Here is an 18461-nt window from a genome sequence, read left to right on the forward strand (position 1 = left end):
AGTTTATAGCAGAAGAGAGCCAGAAGATTGATGTAGCTGGTTTATTCTGCTATATAGTTTGTAAAGCAGGAAAAGGTTTTTTGGGAGAGTTGGTCACCTGCCTCCCACAAAATGTTGATAGCAGCTGGGTGAAAATGGTAACGGATGGAAAATCGGAGCTTGGAGTGCATTGGTGAGGACGGAGAGACTGTGGTGCAGGTTGCAGGGGAAGACTCCATAGGTGCTGTCTGAATTAAAGCCATTTGAATTCAAATTTTGTGGTTAGCAGAGGGCCTGTAGGCTCTTCTCCAGCCAAAGGTCCCAAGAGAGAGTCTCTGTCCTGTCCCCAGCAGCAAAACAGAGGGGTGGTGTGGGGATGGGAGCATGAGCAGCGCACAGAGGGGAGAGCATAGCACACCTTAGCTGTCCTGTCCTAGCCTAATCAGCATAAAAAATAACTTTCTTTTCCTCTTCAGATTTATGTTGATTTTCGTTTTTTTATTAGCATGAAATTTTTTAAAAAGTGTATATTTTATTTATTTATTTTTTACTGTTTTCTGCAGATTCTGGTCTGAGCAGCCCTCTCAGTGACCCTGAGTTTGACTTTGAAAGTTAGTTCCTGTGTGTTTTTGTTCCTGTTGGTTTCATTTTCCCCTTTCCCCATTACTATTTTTTTTCTCTTCTGTCGCTTTCCTTTCCGGTTCTGTTTCGTTCCTGTTATTTTATAATTATTTTGCCGAATTCTCTGTATTCCTGCGGTGTTTGCCCATCTCATCCCTTTTCTGTGCCATCTGTTTGTCTGAACCGCGCTTCCAGTTTTACAGTATCAAATCCCAGGCCTTTTGCAAGACGAGGGTAGCAGCAGCAGAACAGAGCCCCTGGTAGCAGCGTGGGATGCTGTCCGTCCTTCTGTGTCTCTTTTGCTGTCTCAGGATTAAAAACCTGAGTTTCAAGGCTTTTCTTCCCATTGTATGAGATGTTTCATTTCTGAAGCTTGGCTAACCGCCCCTTGTACTTATTCGCGGGCAGAAAGCGATCTTTTGTGCACCGCTGTGTGAGCGTTGTGTGTGTGCGTGCCTGTGCTTTTGTGTCCAGTGCTTCATCACGTGGGGAAAAGAGAAAACCAGGGCCGCAGCTGATGATGGCCTCGCTTTTTGGAGAGACCTTTTCGCGTCAGCCGAGGAAAAGAGCCCTCTCCCATCTGCCGCAGGTGCCTGCTCCTTGGCATCGCCTTCTTCCAGGAGCACAAAGCCCCGGGGCCTCTCCACACTGCTCCACACCAACTGGGTTTCGTGCAGTACCATCCAGCCGCCGTGGTTTTGGAAGGATAAGCGGGCTCTGGCTCGTGGAGCAGATGTTAGGGTGACGTTTCTGGCGAGCTGGCTGGTGCACAGAGAATCAAGTCTTTTGTGATAAGATTAGAGAGATTCAAGTGATTGAAACGTTAGATGAGACTGGCTCGGAAAGGCTTCATCCCCATTAGGAGCCAAGATCCCAGCTTTGCTGGGTGAGTTTTGGGTTTGGTTTTTTATTTATTTCTTTTTAATGCTGGGCAGGGAAGTAGATGTGAGGTTTCAGCTGACAAATGGGAAGAATCACAGATGCTGCTTGTGCTCAGAGATTGGAGGCTGGGACATTTTTCTGAATAGTTTAATCCAAATATTGGTTTCTTTGCTATTGAATGCTCCCCTCAATCCTGTCCTAGTCCACCTGCCATCTCCCCATACTCTAATAGAGGGAGTTTGGGTGGGTTTTTTGATCCCTGGCTGAACCTCAGCCCACGGCAGCGCTCTGTCTGCCCCCCTCACCGCTTTTGGAGGCCTCCCAGGGTGGCAGCCCTGGGGTAGCCAAGAGGCCGCTGAGCAGAGGAACCCATGAGCCATTGCCCTTCTTGTCTAAAATAAAGATTTATTGAATTAAAGCAGCCAAAAGAGACGCTGCTACAGCTGACACAGCAGCGCTGGCTGTGCCACTGGGAAGTACCGCTCCTGGCTCCCTCTATATCAAACTCCCCCTGGATCTTAACGGGAACCCCAACGCACTTGGCATTTTGACCAGGAAAGTGTTTATCGCTGCAGAGGATTCCAGTCTTTTTTTATATAGCAAAGAGTGCTAGAAATCAATCCAACAAGGAGATTTCTGTCTTTAACAGCAGTAAAACAAGGCAAGTTCCTGTGTGCTCCCTGTCGGTGCCTGTGCACGGCAGGGTGGGGCTGGGGCAGGATGTTCCCCAGCAGAGACAGAGCTGGTTTTCAGGAGCTGGGCACACCGAGGATTTTCCTGGAGCTTTTATGAAGGAAACTTGTGAAATGCCTTCAAGGGGAATGGGATTCTCCTTCCAGATTGGCACAGCGAGCCCTTCCCTGGCTCAGAGGGATTGACATGTATTGCTCCATGTCTTCTAAACCAAAGAGAACCTGTTCCTTTTGTCCTTGTTTGCTCATTATTACCAGGTTTTCTGACTGGGGGTTTTTGCCTTTAACCTATGCGTTCATCCTTCAGGGTTTTATTTACGGCGCTGTGTTTCCTAGCACACTTCAGCAAATAATCTGGAGGGTTTCGCAGCAGGGTTGGGTGGTGGGAGCTGGGCCAGGAGCTGCGCCGCTGCCTCCAGCCGAAGGGGGACGAATTCAGTGAGGGAGTGACCCACAGGGATCTGATATGGTTTATGGGGGTGCCAGGAGTTGTTCTGAGTAGGGTTTGGCTTTGCTCTAACGCTGCAGCTCCAGGTGTGTGTGCTGCCCTCTTCAGCCCTTGCTTTCAGAGGCAGAAGGACAGACACTGAGAAAGGTGTTTATTACACTGACTTGGTTTGGTCAGTGTGGCCTCCCCATCCCACAAGGACACAGTGAGGACCGGTTCCTCCCAGTGCCCCCAGTCTGCATCCACTGCTGTGGTACTGGGGTGGATAGGGGCCACCTTCCAGCCCAGGGTGGGGAGCAAAGGAGAAATCCCAATGGGTATAGAGCAAGAGACCAACAAAGAGCTTTTCCTCCATGGGCCGGGAGAGACTTTGTGCCCTGATGCTCAGCAGACTTGAATGGAGCCTCCAGAATATTTTAGGGCGATTTTTGTGAGCGTTTTTTGGTCTGTTCCCCCCCACCCTTCTACTTTCAGCCAGACTCCCTTGTGCTGAAAACAGAAGTTTAGTTATCTTAGGAGAAACCTGTTGGAGAGGAGATCAAATCCCTGCTCTGTGGCAGAGGCATTCTGTCCCCAGGCCTGGGAGAGGCAGCATCTCTCTTGAAGTCACTGTAAAACTGAGGATGTCATGCTTGCTTTGCCATCTCTGTGCTGAGTTTTCGGAGTATCTGACCATGCTGCTGCCACCGCCGCTGCTTTGTCACACACCAACACCCACGGGGCTCGAAATTCTCCCTGGCTTCCATCTCTCCTCCACTCCTGTCCTTCTCATTGGGGACACAGCCTGGGGCTTCTCGCCATGCTGCTCTCCTCGCCCGTCCGCTATCGTTCATAGCGCGATCGGCCGGCAGACAGCATGGGAAGCCTTCAGAAAAACATAACCCGATGCAGATGAGCAAAGCACGGAGCGCTTTTCCAGCTCGATTTGTAGCGTAGCTGATTGAGATGATAGGACAGAGAGGATCCCTGCTCTTTCCCCTGCCCATCTTTGCAATTCGTGCTTCAGACTGAAACCCAAGGCTGCCGTTGCTCAGCCCCGTTTGTGGCTGAGATGTGCTCCAGTCTGACCAGTCTGACCCTCACATTTCAGAAGATGGGGTCTGTCCCTGCTGGCTCAGTCTGCCTCAATACCAGCACCACTAGGTGCTGGTGAGGATGGCAAGGCCAGAGGTAACCCGGGACAGGAGGTTTCCCCAGCAAATTATTTCCCATCCCTAGAGTGGGAAGGGGCAAGAGGATCTCTTGCCTCTCCGTAAAAGAGGTAATGGCCTCCCCAGCAGGGACTGAAGGGGTCGGCACAGCCTGGCCATAGGGCGGAGAGGGAGGGCGAGGACAGGGCTGTGCTGTAGCGGGACCGTCACCCCCCAGCCACCAGCGCAAAGAGGAGCCAGGGTGTGACACTGCCATACTTGGTCGCACTCCTGGAGCACTGGAAGTTAAACCCTGCGTCCGTGGGCTCGCCAAGAAGCCCCACAGAGCCGATGTTGTGCAGAGGACAAGTCCTGAAAAGCCTCTCCTGCTTCCCCCCATCTGCATTGCCTTCGCCTGCCCAACATCACCATGGTTGGCTGCATCCCTGCCCTGCCCTTCTCTTGTGTTGGAGTTTGTTTCTGATCATGGCGGGTGCTGTAACATTTGCTGCGTAGGTTCCTCTGGCAGCGTTTGCTCATTTTAAGTCCACTATTGGAATCGCGAACATGCATCTGCTCTTTGGATTTTCCTTTTTGTTTTGCTCTGATTTACACATTGAAAACGGGGCCATCATGGGAACACTCTCATTTTACTGTTTGTTTTTTTTAATTATTTCCTTGATTTTTATTTCTTACTTCCAAGGACACAATTTCGAGCCCTGAATTCTTCTCTTCTAACCTCCCTACTTTCATTGCAGATCTTACATTGTAATTTTTTTTCTTTTCTTGTTTCTTCTTTCCTATAAAATGTGCAACGGTTGTGAATTTCAGTTATTATTAAATGAGATTCTTTTCCTGCTGTCTTGTCTTTTAGGTATGCTCAGCCACCCACCAATCCCTGTTTCCGAGCTGGCTGAACACACAGAGCATCTCAAAGCTAATGATAACCTGAAATTGTCCCAAGAGTATGAGGTATGAGCAAGAGTGAGTGCTGTGCATGGGTGTGCAGAGCCAGGGAATTAGGAAATTCGGACAGGCCCTCATCCAGATAAACATAGCTTCATTTTAAGGACCTGGTTAGTTGAAATATAAAAACTGTTTATGTATTGAAAATTACGCTCAGTGCTTTGCTAAGTTCAGTTCCAGAGCATAACAAAACTGTTTGGTCCATGAGCCATTCTTGTGCAAAGAGGGGGAATCGTGGGCAGGGTCTGAGCTCCCTTTGTGTGGGGGGATGCATTTCGGGAAGATCCCTGCTCACCAGCTCTGCACTGGTGGGATGGGGAGTGGTGCCTGTGTTTGCTGAACATGGAGAGGACTGAGCCAAGGCATGTGGCACCCAGTTTCAGACAGCTGGAGTTAGGGGGAATGAGTCCTCCACAGCTGATGTGACCAGCAGCCATGAGCTGAAGCTGAGGAAACAGGACCAGTTGTGCCTTTCTCGTCTTGTCTGGGGTTTGTTTTCTTTGTTTTTCTCCTCCCTGCTGATGTTTTGTTACTCAAATGGGCTCCTGGAGGCGACCAGCTGTGGCTGCTGCACTTGATATTTAAATTGCTGCCCTGGGCAGATGGGTCAGGCCAGTCCCAAGGCAGACGGAGTGGGAAAGGTGAAGAGCATCATACCCCACCTTACCCACATCCCTGCTGCCAGACAGGGAAGGGCTGTGTGCTTTCACAAGCCTCCTCCCGTCCACTCACGGCATCGTGACTCCATCGGCACCAGTTAAAGCCCAGTGCGAATGCCCGGTGCTGCCGGTATGCGGATTGCTTTCCTTGCAGATTGAACATAGGGCTGCATTTTTGCTGCTGTTGTTCAGACTTAAAATACCCCAATATTTTTAAGCTAATAACTAGTCTAGACTGCCCAGTTCTGTTTGCAGGCAGAGCGAGGGGATATTTTTCTGAACAAAGGACTGGGATGCTTTCTCTTGCGAACCAGCGCATGTGAAGCAGCTTCATACCCGCGGAGGGGAATTTGCCTGTTGGAGAAGACGCATTTGCTCTGCTGGGGTCCTTCACCCCGCGCTGGGGGAACAGCAGCCTGTTAATGTGCTCCATCCAGATTTCAAAGGCTGATTTGCATAATGCAATATCCCAAGTGCCCTGGCGTGGTTCCAGCACAACCTCCTCTAGTGGGAGAGCCAGAGCTAAACAAACATCGCTAATGAAATGAATGCGAGGCGAGATTAGAGGGATAGAGAGCAAACAGACACATTACAACAGTATAAATACCCATTAGTTAGAAAAGCTCCGCAGCCAGAGTGCAAGAGGACGTTTGGTTTGGGTGGTTTTGTTCCGGTGTTGCCACCAGCACTGGCGTTGAGCTGCGCTCGGGGGGGCTCCGGGGTCTGCATGGGACAGCGGGATCAGGGGCTTGGCAAGGGCCATCCCCTGCGAGCTCCAGGGGACGGATCCAGTGCAGACCCCATCCCTGCGGGCCGGAGCACAGGCAGGGAGAGGCAGAGCAAGCAGCAGGAAGCACAGCTCGGCGGGCTCCTGCCAAGCCTCCAATTGAGGCAAACCCCTAGGGCTCTGCAAAATGATGAAGGAATTAAGCCCTTGTTTTATTTAATTCTCCGGCTGAGGATTTAGAGGTAAACGTAATTAACCTAATTTCCATATCTGGGACAGCTGGACTTCAGGAGGAATAAAAAAAAAACAGTGACCAAACCTGGCCTAAATCACCAGGGCAGGCAGAGGGGATTTTTCTCTCCAGTACATTTCATTGTTCAGTCCTTCCTCCCATCTAGGAAAAGGCCATGTTGATTCAGGTTCTCCGGGGCCAGGGTCCTTACCCCTTCCCTGTGCAGGAAGACGTGCTCCCCCGTGCCCCTGCCAACCTCCCCTGGTGCTTTCTCCCACCTTTGCACCTGGGAGACCCTCGGCACTGAGGTTTGGGGTCCCAATTAATGCAGTTTCTGCTGCTCATCGTGCAGCCCAGTCCCTTCCTGCTGCCCGTGACAGCAAGGGTTTTCCCTGCTGTTCCGTATCCTGTGTGCACTCATGGTTATAAACCTTGTTCTAGCTTAAATACCTTCTTCCACAAGTACTCCCCAAGACACAGGTATATTTATGCCCTCGTAATGGTTGTTTAGCTTAACCATGCACAGATTTAGCCTCTTCATCATTTCATAAATACATCCCGACGTGAATGTTCCTGTTGTTCTCTCCCAATTGCCAGCCATTTATCAGTGTCGCTAACGAAGGGCTGTAACGAAGGGCTGTGACTAACGCAGCGCAGCCTCGGCACAAGCACGATCCGAGGCCTCTGAAATCGCACCGGTGCTTTTGCACTGCCTTGTGCCAGAGGGGGAATTATCTTGGGTACTGCTCTGGGTGCCCTGGGGACCAAGGGAGATGGGATGCGAGCAACCCGTGCCATCATGTGGGGCTTTTTCACACCAAAAATCAATCCTTGAGGGCAGGAAATGGTGAACACTGCCTTCCTCAGGTAGATCTTCAGAGTTGTGATCTGTCCCACACGGGACAAGGTGTTCGGAGCTTGGTTTGGTGCTTTTCTGCTCTGATTCCTCTGTTTTCTTTCCCGCTTCCCCCAGTCCATCGACCCTGGCCAGCAGTTCACCTGGGAGCACTCCAACCTGGAAGTGAACAAGCCCAAGAACCGCTACGCCAACGTGATCGCCTACGACCACTCGCGCGTCATCCTGCTGCCCATCGAAGGTACCGTGGCGCCTCCCCTCCCACGCCTCAGTGCGAGGCCGAAGTTGCTGCGGGGAAACATATTGCATATGCTCTTCTCCCTTCCCCGCTACCTCTATTTATAGTCTTAACATCTCCCTGGGAGTTTTGCAAGCAGGAAATACCTCCGTAAACCGCACATTTGCTAAATTCTGGTGACTGACATATTCCCTGGAGCTGCAGAGTCTCATTTCAAGGGCTGGTTTATCAAGAACCTGTCTTCCCTTTCCTCAGAGATCCCTGCTCAATGCATTCCCGACGAACAGGAGGAATTCAGACCACGTAGCGCTTCAGAGCGAGCGGGAGCAGGGCAGTGGGTGGCAGTGGATGTGGAGTGGATCGGTGTGGCAGCTGAATGAGAAGTGAACACAGAGCTAATTGTACAGATGTGAGTGTCAGCAGCGTAGCAAAGACGTGGCTGCTGAGTTGTGCAGACGTCGAGAGTACTTGAGATGCAGCTCCTGCTGCTGCCTGGCCCGTAAAAGGCGAAGAGGAAGAAGGGGTTAGTGTTAGCCTGGGAGGTCATAAATTGTTTTGTGAGCTTCTTATGTGAGTGATGGTGCAGTCAGACAATTTACATTGAATTTCACAACTCGTGGCTCTTGACAGAGGTGCTCTGGCGCACGCTGGGATAAGAGGGGCTTTTAGGGGAGAGGAGGTGGGGTTTAGCAACCTGCTTTGGTTGCTGCTGCCGTGATGATATTGGAGCTGCGTCGTCTCGGGTTGTGCGTGGCTGTGCTGTACGGATAAGGCATTTAGAGCCAATCTGGCATTGCCAAGAGCCGATCGTCTGAGCAGAGAGGATACGGGGTGTCCTAATAACCCCCCCAGAGAACATAAAGGTTAAATCAGAGGCCTGTGTGACAAGGGAATTGCTGAATAATCTCCCTGTGCCAAGGTAATGGGGACGCGGGGAACTGGAGGGGCTGTTCCAGAGGTAACGGCAGATCGTGGTGATCTGCCAAAAAACTGCGCAGATCTGGACTGGTCTTGTCTGCCATTGGAGGATTTTAAACATTTCTCGTTGTGAAGATGGTTCTGTTCTGGGTGATTTTTCTTCTGAGATTAATATTGTATGAGCCAAGGAAAGCAAAGTCTTTAAAAAGTTGCTTTGTCGTTCAGGGGAAAAGAGAGGAACCCAAGGGTAGAAATGAAGGACACTTGGGGCCAGCACGGGGCTGGGTGCAGGCAGCAGTCGTGGTCCAAGGTTTAGTTTTCAAGTGTCTGAGAGGTTCTGATGTGTCTTGGCTGGTGTGGTTCTTCCTCCCGGGCTGTGTTTTATGCTGGGGGCTGGAAGATGAAAGGAGCTGGTTGCTTTCTCTTTGTCTTAAATCTGGCTTTGCCAAGGCTGCAGATTGTGCCCGTCTGCTTGGTCAGGAAGAAGAAGTGGCTTTAATTCCGTGACTTCTCTGTAACGGGGCCTGTCACACATTGCAGGAGCTCATGGCCACCATTTTAAATTACAGAGCAGACCCGAGGGGGCTAGAGGGGAGATTAATGCCAGAAACTCAGCCTTGATCACGCTCCTGCTGCTGCTGCACAGCCGCCTTCCTCCTGAAACTTCAGACTGGGGAGGAACGGGGGCAGGGAGCCCTCCAGAAATTTAATCAAAAGCCATTTCCACCAGCAGCTGAAATTACCAAGTACCCTTGAGGCCTGGCAGGCAATTCAGCGTGGATTGGCCTCGCCAACAGGAGCAGCAGTGCCTATTACTGCAGCAGGAGGAGGACCAGCAGCCCAATTTCAGACCGGTGCTGCTCCCCACCCTCGGCTCCCCCTCGGGACGCGAGTTAAGCGTTCTGTACCCAGTTAATCACAGGTTACAGAAACCTGCCAGCCCTGCCAGCCACTCTGCTGTCATTGGGAATGGCCAAATCGCCGAGCGGCGCAGATGCTCTGTGCCAAGCTCAGAGGCTTTCGAAAGCAGAACCTGAACATCGGCGCTTGCCAGTGTCCGTTTTGACTTCAGAGTGGTTTTCTGCTGCCATGTCCCCATCACCCTCCTCGTGCTGGCAGCGCCTCCTGCCACTCATCTCAAACCCGTCAAGCAGGGACACGGGCAGGCAGCTGTACCTCAATAGCCTGTAACTCATGCCGATAGGGAAAACAACTCCTAAAAATGACAGTGGGCAATTTAAAGAGAGTCAAAGCCTGTAATTTGAAAGCCTTTGCTGGCTGAATCAAGGCTGCTTTTATTCCTTGCTTTGTCCAGCTGTAGCTGCATGGGCTTGGACTGTGGACTGCGCGGTGCATCCACCCGGTGCGTTTTGGGACAAGGCCTCGTCTTTGTCCTATTTGAGACCAGTGGAGCAAGAGCCCTAGGGCAGCACTTTTGCTCCTATGGGCAGCAGTAGTAAAAAGATCGTGGCTTTAAGTCTTCCTGCTCAGTCTCTTTAATACCTTTTGCAAGAAGTTCCTTGTCTCCCTGCAATGCAGACCTTGGAGGCAGGAGCTTTCTCTGGGAAGCACTTGCAGAGAGCCTTTCTAATGTTTTTGCAGGGGAATTATCTCTAACAACATTCCTGCAAAGAGCTCCTCATCTATGGGCAACAGTAGTAAAAAGATCGTGGCTTTAAGTCTTTCTTGCTCAGTCTCTTTAATACCTTTTGCAAGAAGTTCCTTGTCTCCCTGCAATGCAGACCTTGGAGGCAGGAGCTTTCTCTGGGAAGCACTTGCAGAGAGCCTTTCTAATGTTTTTGCAGGGGAATTATCTCAACATTCCTGCAAAGAGCTCCTCATGCTTCCAACAGTATCGAGTCCTGCGTAAGCCGCTAACTCGCTTTTGCTGATTTAACACAGGAATCGTGGGCAGCGATTACATCAACGCCAACTACATCGACGGCTACCGGAAGCAGAATGCCTACATTGCCACGCAGGGGCCTCTGCCAGAGACCTTTGGGGACTTCTGGAGGATGGTGTGGGAGCAGCGTTCAGCTACCATTGTCATGATGACTAAGCTGGAGGAGAAATCACGGGTAAGACGCATGAGAGGGATGACTGGTTAGTCATAACGCTGGGGGGTTGGGGAACAGCAAATCCCTTTGATCTGCAGCCCACGCCGATGTCGGTGGGGGATTTCTGCCCGCTTTGCCAGCACCCTGAAAGTTCAGTGATTCATGGCTTTTAAAAGAACCCCAAACCATTCGCCCTGGAAAGCTGCAGCTTCCTTTGCAGCTCCAGGAGAAGACAACGCTCAATCCCATCACATGCTCTGTGGACCTGTCTCGGAGTTAATCGTGTGGCACGTTTCACATTCGGTTCTCCTGTTTAACAAGGCCCAGTACATTCCCTCTGATCTTTAGGATCATTCCAGTCTGTTGTCTGCATGATTGATGTGGTGCACCAAAGCCTGTGCTTAGTCTGTAGGAGCTTTTCAGGCCTGGGCTGTCCCTATCTGGTACTCCAAAAAGCCATTTCTTGCACCTTCCTTCCCCTTCTCGACCTGGTTGGCTTCACCTGCGGTGTCAGGGTTCACCTGCAGTGTCAAGGTTCACCTGCGGTGTGGGGTTTGTTCCAGCCTGTGGCAATGCCCTCCTCTCTTCCAGATAAAGTGTGACCAGTACTGGCCGGGACGAGGTACCGACACCTATGGGATGATTCAAGTGACGTTACTGGATACCATTGAATTGGCCACGTTCTGCGTTCGGACGTTCTCCCTTCACAAGGTCAGCTTTCTCCTGCTCCCGTTTTCCCCTGGAGATGGGATAGGGCACACTCTCTGGACACAGCACAGGCGGGAAGGGATGATGTGCCAGTACCTCATGTGCTGGTACCTCACTCTTGGTGCTCTCTTGTCCTTGCAGAATGGCTCCAGTGAGAAGCGGGAGGTTCGCCAGTTCCAGTTCACGGCGTGGCCTGACCACGGTGTCCCTGAGTATCCCACCCCATTCCTGGCTTTTCTGAGACGGGTGAAAACCTGCAACCCCCCTGACGCTGGTCCCATTGTGGTGCACTGCAGGTACCAGTTTCCTTCACCCTACATTTGCACGGGGCCTTCTGCAAGGCAGACAGAGGTTTGATGGGACGTGGGTTTGCACCTAAGAGAGATGCATGGTCTCCTAGCAAGCACTTAGTGGGCAAGAGCTGTCCTGGGAAGTGGATTCCCAGCCACTGAGGATACTTGGGGTTCCCATTGAATGCACAATTTCCTGCGATGATGAGTGGTTTCGTTTGCACCAAATCACTCAGACCTTGTTAGCAGCAGGTAGCACCCCGTGCTGTCCTGGCATCTGGTTCTGTGTGGATGGGTTGTTTCTTGTCGTAGTGGGAAAGGAGGAAGATTGAGTGTGACCTGAGGAGGTGCTCGGTGCTGCTGCATCGGGGGCTGCCTCAGCTGTCACAAGGAAAGCTGACAGTGAGTGAAAGGGGGCGGTTTTGAGTGCTGCAGCCATTCTGATAAGGACAAACTGAAGGCCCCTATGGGCAGGCAGCGTTCCCTAATTCAGTTTACAACCTGAGGAGGAATGCTTGTGGCCTCAACTTAGATAAACCAGGAGGGTGAGGAGGAGCCTGCAGGTTACTCGGCACCAAGGAAAGGGATCTGAGTTTTCCAGGCTGCTGGGAGAAGCTAATCCTGGATGATGCCATTTAAAACAGCCTTTGGAAGTGGGCAACTTACCACTAACCTTGCAGATGGCAGTTATCATGCACCTCTCAGAAAATGAATAAAGAGAGCTGTCAGCTCGCAACGTGCAGGAACCGGCTTCCGGATCCACTGCTAAATTTGTGCCAAAGCTCCAGTCACCTGCTTGGTTCAGGTGTTAGGCAGTCTAATTAACAGATCAAGGGGGCTTTATGAAGAAAGGGACTGTGCTGAAATAGTAAAAGGAAACCCTTTATTAGCAGCAGCAAATGCAGAGACCCACAGAGCCCTGCTGATTCACAAATGCCATTACACGCAAGTTTGATGGTACCTTGATGCACAAAAACATTTAGGAAAAGAGGTGACGTGTTACTCATTCCAACATCAGTAGTTCCTCAGTTGCTGAAAGATGGTAGTGATTAAAGATGCTTTTTAAGCCCTCAGATGGTGCCAGCCTTTGTTGAAGCCTGGAGCCCCCTACCTAGGATTGCCATAATTTGTGTGTCTGCCAGGAGAGCTCCTGTCCTGGGCTGGTGCAGATGAAGAGGCAGCAGAAAGGGGGCAGATCAGCACAGAGGGGCAATAGGCTCGTCACCAGGGACACGTTTTCATCTTCTGTCCTCGGGTGACATCAAACCAAACTCGGTTGTGGAAGTTTCTGCTAAGCTGGGCTGGGACTTGAAGCAAACCTCTGCACATTACAAACCCTTTGGGTCTCAGCCCAAATGCTTCTGCGTCCAGACCAGTGCAGATGAGAGGACTTCTCCCTCACTGGCTCTGCCCCAGCAGCCTCTCCTGGCCTTTGTGGGGACAGGTGGGGTGAGAGAAGCAGCATTTTAGGGTCCAGGGCAGGCTCTACCGGACCCAGTGCAGCACCGTGCTCACGCTCTGGAGCACCAGTGGCTCTGGTGTCACCACTGTCCTCTGCACGCTGTGCATCATCCAAACCCTCCAACAGCCAAGAGCAGCACTGAGGTGAGTGGCCAGCAGCACTCAGCAGCACCTGTTCATTAGGCCAGTTCCTTAATACAACAGAGTTAATGAAACAGCTGGACCCCCAGATTTGACCAGTTCACCAAGATTTCCTTTGCCTCCATCCGTCAGTAGCCGTGTTCACAAGACTTTGGGTCCTTCCCAGTTGCTGAGCATGTTGTTTGTTTGCTCTCTGCCTTGCACATCTGGTTTTTACCCTATATTTACAGCTGTTTGTGGCTGTGGAAGCATCCTCCTATGGATTCCCTGTTGCAACATCTGTTGTGGCAGAACAGTCCATCGCTTCATTTATTTTCCCATTTCTTTCCAGTGCGGGCGTGGGACGGACTGGCTGCTTCATTGTGATTGACGCCATGCTGGAGAGGATAAAACACGAGAAGACGGTGGACATTTACGGCCACGTCACCCTCATGCGGTCGCAGCGCAACTACATGGTGCAGACAGAAGACCAGTACAGCTTCATACACGATGCCTTGCTCGAGGCCGTCGCTTGCGGCAACACCGAGGTCCCGGCCAGGAACCTCTACACCTACATCCAGAAACTGGCACAGATCGAAGTCGGGGAGCACGTGACGGGCATGGAGCTGGAGTTCAAGGTGAGGGGAGGTGCTGGGACAGGGGCACTGGGCAAGGCTCATAGCAGCCAGGGAGCCTTTATACGGCTGATGGGAACTTGGGTTCCATGTTAGAGAAGTAATTACTTTTCTGGCTTCTGCTACTGCAGTTCCCAGGGGAGAAAAGTGCCTGCCGCTGCAGGAAGCTTGTCTGGTCATTTCAGATCCAGATTGAATTTGCTCACTCCTTAGATAGGCTTTTTAAGCTTTTTTTTAAAAATATTTTTTTCTCTGAAAGTTTTGTTAGGGGAAAAGTCTCAGATTCTTTCCCCACCCCCAAAAAAGAGCGCACCCAAGGCAGAACAGCGTGGTGGATGTGGAGGGCAAGTGAAGTAAGTGGGCTGGCACAGAGCTCAAGAGAAAAACAAAGCTGAGCGAATGTTTGTGACTGCTTTTGCCTCCAGCGCCTTGCCAACTCCAAAGCCCACACCTCCAGGTTCATCAGCGCCAATCTCCCGTGCAACAAGTTCAAGAACCGCCTCGTCAACATCATGCCCTACGAGACCACGCGGGTCTGCCTTCAGCCCATCAGAGGAGTGGAGGGCTCCGACTACATCAACGCCAGCTTCATCGATGGCTACAGGTAAAGCTCCTCACTGTCCCGCTGGTGCATGCGCTGTGTACAAGTCCAAGGATGCAGAATTAAGGGACAGACGAGGTCTTAACAGAGGAGTCTGCTGCTCTGTCCCATCACCTTGCTACCCCACACACAGTGGTGCAGTGCTAGAGGTCAATTCCCTCTTGCTGATGGCCAGCAACGCCCGCATCACCTCAAACACAGCCTTCTCCTAAGCTTTATTCTCTGTGGTCTTAAAATTAGTGATCCCCTAAGGCAAACCAAGCCCTTCCCCAGCTGCAGGGCCTGTACATAGCGTGGCAGTGAGGGGTGGATTTTCCTGTTGGGAGGTTTCTAAAAACAGATTAGCCTTTTTATTACTTCTGTGATTTGGAGATGTTGCCATTCTGACAGCTCCCCACAGGCAAGGCACCCTCCCCGGTGCGCGCAGAGCCTGGGCAGCAGTCAGCTAGATTTACCCCTTGAAACGGCATTTAGAGAAAGCTTCCCCAGTAGTGGGTTTGGGTTTTTTTACCATTAGCACCACAGGCACCTCCCACCCCTTTAGCCCTTGCACTGTTCTGGTTCTTCTCAGCATTTCCATTTGTTCTCCTGCTCTCCAGCCCTGGTATGCGTGTTCCTCATCTTCTGCCCAAGCAATTCCCCACCCCGCCCTGACGCCCCCCTTGGGTTTGTGCTCCCTTTCAGGCAGCAGAAGGCGTACATTGCTACTCAAGGGCCCCTGGCAGAGACCACCGAGGATTTCTGGCGGATGCTATGGGAGAACAACTCCACCATCGTGGTGATGCTGACCAAGCTTCGCGAGATGGGGCGGGTAAGTGCGGGCTGAGGACAAGCATGGGGGCGGACAGGGATGACGTGACTTCAGCACAGGGGCTGACAGAGACCTTTCTTCTCCTCCTGCAGGAAAAGTGCCACCAGTACTGGCCCGCGGAGCGCTCTGCCCGGTACCAGTACTTCGTCGTAGATCCCATGGCCGAGTACAACATGCCGCAGTACATCCTGCGGGAGTTCAAGGTCACCGATGCCAGGGTGAGTGCACAGGGTGCAGGCTGTGATTGTGAGCATCAGAGCTGGGGTGGGCTGGAGTGGGTCAAACCATGCAAGAGGGAAGGGGGCTTACATGAGAAAAAAGGGACTTTGGCATCCTTTGGCTCCTGTAAGAAAGACCAAGGGGTAAATGCTTCCTCTGTCAAAGTCAGGGATTATCAGTAGTGGAGGAGAGCTTAGTTGTGACAGGGAACAGCACACACAGAGATTGTACTTACTTAAATATATCTTACAAATTGAAAGTAGTTTTCTAACCCCTGCTCGCTCATCGCAGCCGTGAGTTGCTTTGTTAGAGGTGTACCAAGCTTTTGGTTTTACTTGCAGCTTACTTGAGATGAAAGCAGAAAATAGCATCCCCCAAAGAGCGACTGAAAACCCAGACTTGCACAGGACAGCACCCTACCAAAAATGTGCCCCTCTCCTCTGGCTTTAAGAGGAGCCACCGTTACTCACACTCAAAGGGGCACATTCACTCCAATAATCTTAGATCCAATGTCAGGTTTCTCCTCAGAGGGAACGTCTCAGTACCTGCTGAAATTTGTTTAGCTAATAAAACCCTCGCTGCCAAAGCAGAGTCCTCTACTTTTGAGGCTGCCAGTGCTGTCGAACCTGATAACTCTGTTTGCAAGGTTGAGGAGGAGGATGCCTCATCAGTCCTGCCAGAACAAGATGTATCTCCCTGTCAGCTGTAATTCTGACACCATGGCAGCTATTTCTCAAGATTGATCGAGGGGCCATCGCCTCACCTTGAACGTTCCTCTGCTGCAGACTCCATCTGTGCAGCTTTGCAGCGGTCAGGGTTTTGGTGCCCCTGCCCAGGGCGTAGATCTGCACTGACAAAGTGACTCCAGAAACATCAACTGCAACAGCTTCATCGTTAGAGAGATAAAATACACCTATTTTCACTTGATTATAACACAAAGTTGGTCCAAATTTTTGTGCTCCTTCACGAACTAGCAACAAAATGGGGTTGGTTTTTTTTTTGCCTTTTCTATTTAGTACCACACATACAGGATGTTTCAAGGGTTGCTGTTTCCTCCCGCAGGACGGTCAGTCCCGCACCGTTCGTCAGTTCCAGTTCACTGACTGGCCAGAACAGGGCGTGCCAAAATCGGGAGAAGGTTTTATCGATTTCATCGGCCAGGTACATAAGACCAAGGAGCAGTTTGGCCAGGACGGCCCCATCTCTGTCCACTGCAGGTAGGCATGGATTGGAAACATCTCGTTTAGCAGGAGGAATTACAGTCCTGCCGATGTCGCCCTCCTTTGCCACCCATCTTTGCAGGTGGATTTCCTGGTGGGGGGGAGGATGGGGAGACCCCAGCACTGTCACTGCTGCCCACCAAACTCAGCTCCCTTCAGCCCTGGGCACCCTTTAGCTTTAGGGGAGTGCTTTGAAATGCTGATACGCTGAAGGAAATGGGAACCACAGTGTTAATCAATACTTGACCTGCGGAATTAAAGTATTTTTATAGCAGTTCTGCACCTCTGACACTGCTGAGGGCAAGAATTGTACCTCTGCACCCCTGGATAGCAGAGGATAATGCAGTCTTCAAATTATTTAATTTAAACAGCCTAATGTTACATATTATTAATAATTTTCACACTGAATGTTTTTTATTATTATTATCCCAAAGCTTTTTATTATTTATTTCACTTTCTCCAGTGTTTATTTGGGTCACACACTGGCAGTTCTACTGTTTCCCACCCCCTGGACTGAGGGAGCCATCCGTGTTCATACAGCACAGCTCACCCCTGCCATAACCACACATTTGTTTTGACATTTGTAACGATGTTACAGTTTGACCATTGTAACACAGTTTCCTTTTCTCTCCCCTTCCCGCAGCGCTGGTGTGGGCAGGACCGGCGTGTTCATCACATTGAGCATTGTCCTGGAACGAATGCGCTACGAGGGCGTTGTAGATATTTTCCAGACAGTAAAGATGCTGCGGACACAACGACCTGCGATGGTGCAAACAGAGGTAAGGGCGAGTGGGGAACCCATCCTCTGTCAGGCAGCAAAGCACCACAGCTGCTGGTTTTACTTCACTAATATAAAAAAATATAAAATCCCGTTGTTAGGAAGTGTCTGAGAGATTTCTTCCCAGTCTGCCAGCCCCGATTCTCCTCTCATCGCAGCCTCCGAGCAGCCCAGGGGTGGTGGTGGGATGGTTGGTACCTGCGAGATGCGCACAAAAGAAACGGAAGGGCTTTCCTTTCTCCGTAGTTTGCAGCTCTTTGAGAACAAAAACGTCTGCGTGGTTCCTGCCCATGTACCTGTGAGCTGGAACGTGGGGCAGGGATCCTGAGGAGCTGTTTCAAACCTCTGAAGCTGCTCTTTCTCTTGGCAGGATGAATACCAGTTCTGTTACCAGGCAGCTCTGGAGTATCTGGGAAGTTTTGATCACTATGCAACATAAAAAGCCATCCGTTGTGCAGACTCTACCAACCACTTAAGTCCTGGAAGGCCTCTTTTGACCCAGGAGGAGCGCTTGAACTTACAAAACTGAATCAGAAGAAGTACCTTTTCATCTGGACAATGCATTGGGGAGCAGGGGGAAGGACTGCAAGGAACACCCCTTCAGGAACTCCATGTTGTAACCTGGACCGTGAAGAGGCAGCTCAGGAGGTTGCTGAAGGACTGCTTTAAGTGGTGAACTGATTTGTTACCTCAAGTGGTGTTCGCTGTGGAGGACCTATGGACGTGGTGAAACGGATCCAAAAGCGCAAAACACACCTTGCGAAACGTTGCCGCTGGAGAAGGGAAGGAAAAACCGACTTTGGTTACATCATTAGAGTTCAGTTTATTTACTAATATAGTTGGCAGTCTTTAAAGGAAGTCACTTGCAGAATTGAAGGTGTTCTGTAAAAGATCAGAAAAGGAACTAAATCTCAACACTTGGGCCAATGTAGGGTCAGGAGTTCTTCTAGCTGGAGTCTTAACAACCTCAGTGTCAACAGTGGGCGATTCTGGGCTTAAGGCACCTTGCAGACAGCGTTCGCTGAACGGCCCTGCCACGCGCGAGGTTTTATAGCTCACGTTTTGAATACTTGGAACATTCCTCATTTCTTCTAATTCCAAAATTTATTTTTTAGGATATTTAAAATTATAGAGAAAGAAAAAGAGAGAGATATAAAACCCGGAGCTGGCTGTGTGCTGTGGCCCTCCCCTCGCACAGGGACAGGCAAAGGCG

The 18461-nt window shown here is 50.9% G+C and overlaps 1 protein-coding gene across 1 annotated transcript in view; it reads left to right on the forward strand.

Annotated features, from left to right (window-relative positions):
* The window catches only part of PTPRS (protein tyrosine phosphatase, receptor type, S), a 94006-nt gene extending 76020 nt beyond the window's left edge, over nucleotides 1-17986 (forward strand). Inside the window, exons 17-28 of the mRNA XM_010192919.1 lie at nucleotides 4627-4724; nucleotides 7310-7433; nucleotides 10251-10426; nucleotides 10997-11116; nucleotides 11255-11409; nucleotides 13337-13622; nucleotides 14045-14223; nucleotides 14905-15031; nucleotides 15124-15249; nucleotides 16313-16467; nucleotides 17114-17249; nucleotides 17619-17986. Coding sequence (XP_010191221.1) covers nucleotides 4627-4724; nucleotides 7310-7433; nucleotides 10251-10426; nucleotides 10997-11116; nucleotides 11255-11409; nucleotides 13337-13622; nucleotides 14045-14223; nucleotides 14905-15031; nucleotides 15124-15249; nucleotides 16313-16467; nucleotides 17114-17249; nucleotides 17619-17687 — 1751 coding nt within the window. The 3' untranslated portion in view covers nucleotides 17688-17986. The remainder of the gene's footprint in view (nucleotides 1-4626; nucleotides 4725-7309; nucleotides 7434-10250; nucleotides 10427-10996; nucleotides 11117-11254; nucleotides 11410-13336; nucleotides 13623-14044; nucleotides 14224-14904; nucleotides 15032-15123; nucleotides 15250-16312; nucleotides 16468-17113; nucleotides 17250-17618) is intronic.
* Nucleotides 17987-18461: the final 475 nt, after the last annotated feature.

This window comes from Mesitornis unicolor, unplaced genomic scaffold, assembly GCF_000695765.1.
Source record: "Mesitornis unicolor isolate BGI_N332 unplaced genomic scaffold, ASM69576v1 scaffold1391, whole genome shotgun sequence".
NCBI lineage: Eukaryota > Metazoa > Chordata > Aves > Mesitornithiformes > Mesitornithidae > Mesitornis > Mesitornis unicolor.